General features: G+C 46.4%; 1 protein-coding gene across 4 annotated transcripts in view; it reads left to right on the top strand.

The window, feature by feature from the left end:
• Positions 1 to 694: 694 nt before the first annotated feature.
• Positions 695 to 6,000, top strand: part of TRIM2 (tripartite motif containing 2) — a 122,122-nt gene continuing 116,816 nt past the window's right edge. For 2 of the 4 annotated variants that reach the window (XM_043567191.1, XM_043567175.1), the window contains exon 1: positions 695 to 812. In XM_043567191.1, the coding sequence (XP_043423126.1) occupies positions 783 to 812 (30 nt within the window). In that variant the 5' untranslated portion in view covers positions 695 to 782. The remainder of the gene's footprint in view (positions 813 to 6,000) is intronic. The other 2 variants (XM_043567263.1, XM_043567183.1) reach the window with 2 other exon arrangements.

Genomic DNA, 6,000 nt, shown 5'->3' with positions numbered 1-6,000 from the left:
AGAATTTAGTTAAGATCCAGAGAGAGAAAAAAGCCGTAGCTATCCTGCCTTCTTCTTCCAAATACACTGAACTAACTTCTGCTTTGTTTGCATATGATTAAGTGAGCACTTAAGAAATGACTGTGAGCCGTTTATATTTGGGGATTAAAATGAGCCTATTTCTCTGGATTCTTGAAGACCTACCACTCAAATCCAACATTTTCTCTGTAGAGGTAACGAATGCTTCTTATCCGACACTTGATTCAACAAAATAAGTATATCGTAAATTCACCTTCCTGGGACTTTGTTCTTTGGTTCGAAAACTCCTATCCACCTCAATAAACAGTACATTTATTAACACCAGAAGAAGGAAGACGGCTAATACAACACAATGTTTGTGACTTTTAAAATGTGTATTATTACGTGTGAGGCATACAGACTCTTCCTTGAAATTGGTCTGCAGGCAGTAATTAAACTTTTCAACTCGGACTCCTTTCCTGCTGCTGGGCTATAAAGATGAGGACTTGGCCCTTTCTATTTGACTCTCTCTCAGATTCTCAGTTTCCCCGACTTCAGAATGAAACATAATATCTTAAGCTAACAGAGCCCAGAGAGGCTGACCATTGGCTCCCATTGTCCCCTGATACTGCAGCCCCGCCCCTTTGGCTTGTGCTGACAAGCTGTTTATATTTTTGTAAGGGCCACCCTTTAACTCAGCAGCCTGATGACTATAATGGGCCCAATTGTCTGTGGGCTGCAGAGAGCTGAGTCCCCACATCCGAGGAGGCTGGGGCCAGTCTCTGATGCACAGGAGTAGCCGTTATGGAACACGGGTAAGGATGATTCTGAGTGTATGATGCTGCTTTTTCTGGGCTTGCTGCTTATTAATCCTGGGCACTGTTTGAGAGAAACAAGTTGTGACTGAGTTGCTAGCTTTCTCTTGGTGTTCATTTTTGGCCTGCTAACAACGGAAGGAGAAGATCATTTCTCCGAGATTTGCTGACAAAGCTCATAGTGATCCTGGTCAACCCAGGCAAGAAGTGCGCAGAGAAGCCAAAAGGTGGGGAAGAGACGCAAATGGGTTTGACAGCAAAGCAACATGAAGAGGCAAAGCCCACGGCCGCTTCAGCGATGTTGTGAGACTCAGAGGCTGTTTTATTTCCTAACTGAAGAGTTCAGTTAGGAGCCTGGCCCTGCCACTGTGGGGTTTCTGTAAGCCAGCTGTTAGCCCATGTAACTCCGTCGACCCTGTTTGAAGGGGTCTAATATCTGCTGGTATTCTCAAAGGGCAAACCATAGTAGTCTTGTATGTCATAAATAGTTCTATTCAGAAATGTGGGAACAGTTGAGAGCTGGCAGGCTGTAAAGTTTTACTGCCCATAAAAGTATTCAAAGGGTACTATGGCCGTCTGCAGCGGGGCTCAGGAATGAAGGAATAGCCCCAGGCAATTAGAGCATTTGTCCTTGACAACCCAAGAGAGAAGTCAGTGGAGCCAGAAGACGCCATGTGAGGGGGGGGGGAACCTGAAATGGGCTTAGCCAGCCCATCTGGGGGTTCTTTCTGGTTTCTGGCTTGGAAGCAAATGGGTGAGCGTGGAAAACTGCTTGGACTCCAGTCTTTGTGCCGGGTTTCATCAGCCCAGATGCCCCTTTTAGTGCTAAGACCCCCTTCATGGCTCAGGGGGGCTCAGGAGGCCAGGGAGGGGGTGTGCTGTGTTTCGGCCCATGACGGGGAGGGGCTGGAACAGCTGGAGCCTTGGGAATTGCTTTGGGAACAACTGCCTGCTGCTGAATGGAAAATCACCTATGGAAGCTCTGATCGGGGAATTTTGTCCTGTCCTTTCTGTTGAACCTCACGCTGTGAAATCAGTGATCTCACCATCAGTGTTTGATACAGACAAGAGCCTGAAAAACTGAAGAAGTGGGGTTTAACTTTTAGAGAAAATAAAGGTGAATCATGGGACTTTCAGACATCTAGTGCTTTATAAATCTTCCCGCCTCTCTGCATCCCCAGAATTTGTATTTATTATTTAGATACACTGCATTAAAGACATGTTTTGGGGCTCCTGGAGGAATGAAGTCAGATGCAGAGGCTGTTTTTTAAGTGAATTTGACTCAAAGCAACCTGAATGTTTCAGCTCAGTATATGAAAATACCAGGTGATATCTTTTTCTTTCTTTTTTCTTTCTTCTTCTTTTTTTTAATATTTCTTTATTTTGAGAGAGAGAGCAAGTGGGGAAGGGGCAGAGAGAGGGAAACAAAGGATGCGAAGTAGGCTCTGCACTGACAGCAGAGAGCCTGATGAGAGGCTGGAACTCACAAACAGTGAGATCATGACCTGAGCTGAAGTCTGACCCTTCACTGGACCGGCTGAGCCCCCCCCCCGGTGCCCCTACCAAGTGGTTTCTAAGTGAAACCATGGTCTCCTTCAGTGAACTGAGAGCCCAGGAAAGGGGGATGAGTTGTCCTGTGGGTGGTTTGTGAAGGGACAGAACTTCTGACTGCCAGCCCAGGGGAGTGGAGGCTCAGCAGGAAGAGGACAGGGCTGCCTCAAGCCACATAAACCCTGGCCTCCTTCACAGTGGAGTGTTCTCCATTCCCACTGGACAAGCACCCCCACATGGCAAGACGGCAAAATGAGGAAGAACAAAGAAGAGGCCTGGTGAGAGGGAAGATGGGGTGAATTCCAGCAGACCCCGCAAGGCACAAAGACAGCTCCTCTCTAGCTTCTATCAGCATGTGGGCAGGCCAGGTTCCTGGAATTTCAGGTGCAGAATTTACATAAACTAATGTTAACATAGGAGATTTACAATAACAAATAATGTTCTTCTAGAGCTTTTACATACTGAGAATGCTTCTCATGGGCCCAAGAAATAAAAACAAAACAAAACAAGCATATATGGATGAAATGCTATGACAATGGCAATATTAATGGTTATGACAGCTACCATTTATTGAACACTTACTATGTGCTAGGCCTTTATCTCACTCAGTCCTCACCAAATCCTTAAAGTCCTCACCAAGGACCTTAATGGTTCTCATTTTACAGAGAAGGGAACTGAGGCAGAGAGGGTAAGTAACTTGCATAAAGTCACACAGCCAGTAAGTGACCTGAATTGTGAGTCACTAGGAAGGTATACAGTATATAAGCTTGTGTTAGGAAGTGAGGATTTCCTGTGGAATATAGCTGGCACTTATATTCATAGCTTTTCAGGAATTCATCTAGTCGCGGCCACCAAAATGTGGCCTCCCGTGAAGCTAATTGGCAATTGGGAGGGAAAGCCAAGAACAACTTCCTTTAAATGGGTAAGAGTGCCGAAGCATAACGGTCTAGCCCCACTGACTTAACAGCCAGGAAGGGCCAGCTTAGGGGAGGCATTTGGGGCCTGGCCCTGCCGCACGGGTGGGTCCGTGCTGCATGGTGTGGTGCCCCAAGAAGGACAACACACAGAAGCAGGCTCTCAAGAAGACAGGGGTTGAAAGAAAAACCTTTGATTCAGATACACCTGGCTGAAGCCTCACCTTATTACTTGTATAATCTTGGGAAAGGTGCCTCTTTCGCTCTAAGCATCTGCTTCCCCAGCTAGGTGGTGGGGGCGACGATGTCTGTGTCACTGGACCATCATGACCATGTGACTTGAAAAATATGCTTCTTATTTTCTCAGGAGGTAACACATTCAAGTCTGTTATTTTATACAACAGGCAGGTACACATTTCTTAGGTGATCCTTTGGATGTTTGAAGATAATTAGAAAATGAGTTAAACGGACACTGTTTTCTAGAGGCAAACATTGGAGACAGCTAGAAAAGAATAGCTCTGGGGCACCTGGGTGGCTCAGTCGGTGAATTTGGCTCAGATCATGATCTCACGATTCATGAGTTCAAGCCCTGCATTGGGCTCTGCACTGGTGGTGCAGAGCCCGCTTGGGATTCTCTTGCTCTGCCTCTCTCTCTGCCCCTTCCTCACTTGCACTTTCTCTCTCTCTCTCAAAATAAATAAATAAACTTTTTAAAATTCTTTTAAAAAAAGAGAGAGAGAGAAAGGAAAAAAAAACAGCTCTCAGTAGCCTGGGATCCACTGCTCCGGGTGCGTGGCCACAAGTGCTAGTCTCACATTTTCTTATTCTCTGCCCACCCTCTGGCTGTTGTAAGACCCACACAGCATCTGTACCCTGGTGGCAGCTCTTGTTAGGCCAGATGCTCACAGAAGTGGTGCTGGGGGCTCCTCATATTCAGAGACCTGCAGGGCTAGGAACACAGATGGCATCATGTTCATTCCTCTCTCTCCGTCTGCTTTCTTCCTCTTCCTCCCTTCCTCACTCAAACATTTACTGATCACTAGTTACCATATGCTAGTCTCTGGGGATACAGAGCTCAAAACCATGGTGTTGGCCCTAGAAGAAGTCACAGTCTGTTGAAGAACTCCACTGGGGCAGAGTTACAACAGATATATATACAAGGTGCTGGGGGAGGGAGCACCCTTAGCCAGACTTGGGACATCAGTGAGAGCTCTGTGGAGGAAAGGATGATACTAGAAGTGAGGGAACCTGGAAGACTGCGGAAGACTGGCCCAAATGGAGTTGGAGGCAAGGGCGACTGGTGTCAGCAGTTTCTGATTCAGCTGGTCAGTGGCAGTTCTTGTGGATAGCAGTGTGCCAGGGTTGGAAGCCATTGAGTCAAGGGGATCAGCATGTGCAAAGGTCCAGGTGCAGGGGACAGGATTCAGGGAACAACCAGTTGTTTGGTCTGGTTGAAACCCAGCATGTGAGTGAATGAGTGATCCTGGGTGAGATGGAACTGACAGGAAATGGAGCCAAAGAGAATTGTCTTACAAGGATGAAGCAGGTGTGGCAAGGTCTCGACAGTTGTTTAATCTTAAGCACGGAATATTCAGGGATCCATTGTGCTATCATGTCTATGTCTGTTTGTTAAAAATTTTCATGGTAAGTTTTATGAAACGTAGAATATCCCAGGGGATGTTCTGGGTGGCTCAGTCGGTTGGGCGTCCAACTTCAGCTCAGGTCATGATCTCACGGTCCGTGAGCTCGAGCCCTGCGTCGGGCTCTGTGCTGACAGCCCAGAGCCTGGAGCCTGCTTTGGATTCTGTGTCTCCCTCTCTCTCTGACCCTCCTCTGTTCATGCTCTCTCTCTCTGTCTCAAAAATAAATAAACATTAAAAAAAAATTAAAAAAAAAAGAATATCCCATACATGCATCAAGACCAGAACGTAGCTTGAGGTGCCTGGGTGCTTTGGATTCTCTCTCTCTCTCTCTCTCTCTCTCTCTCTCTGCCCCTTCCCTGCTCACACACACTCTCTCTCAGAATAAACAAACAAATTAATTAATTAAAAAAAAAGACCAGAACATAGCTTAAACAGAGCTGAACTTCAATCACAGGTCTACTGGTTTCCGGTGACTAATGAAGACTTTGGGAAGTTCCTTAACCTCTCCAGGTCTCCTTTTCCTCACCTGAACATGGGAATAATAATCACATCTACCTTATTGGGCTTTTATGAGGATTGAAAGGATAGGGGCACCTGGGTGGCTCAGTCAGTTAAGCAACTGTCTTTGGCTCAGGTCATGATCTCATGGTTCGTGAGTATGAGCACAGAGCCCGCTTTGGATCCTCTGTCCACCTCTTTCTCTGCCTCTCCCCTGCTCACACTCTCTCTCAAAAATAAATAAACATTAAAAAAAAAAAGAAGAAGAAGAAGGGGGTGCCTGCGTGGCTCAGTCAGTTAGCGTCCAACTTCAGCTCAGTTCATGATCTCACAGTCCGTGAGTTCGAGCCCCACATCAGATAGCTTGGCACCTGGAGCCTGTTTCAGATTCTGTGTCTCCCTCTCTCTCTGCCCCTCCCCTGCTCATGCTCTGTCTCTCTCTGTCTCAAAAATAAATAAAAACATTAGAAAAAAATTTTAAATAAAAAAAAGAAGAAGAGGGGCGCTTGGGTGGCTCAGTCAATTGAGAGTCTGACTCTTGATTTCAGCTCAGGTCATGATCTTGCAGTTTGTGAGATCTTG

Source organism: Prionailurus bengalensis, chromosome B1 (genome assembly GCF_016509475.1).
Source record: "Prionailurus bengalensis isolate Pbe53 chromosome B1, Fcat_Pben_1.1_paternal_pri, whole genome shotgun sequence".
NCBI lineage: Eukaryota > Metazoa > Chordata > Mammalia > Carnivora > Felidae > Prionailurus > Prionailurus bengalensis.
This window is presented reverse-complemented; position numbering and strand designations above follow the sequence as displayed.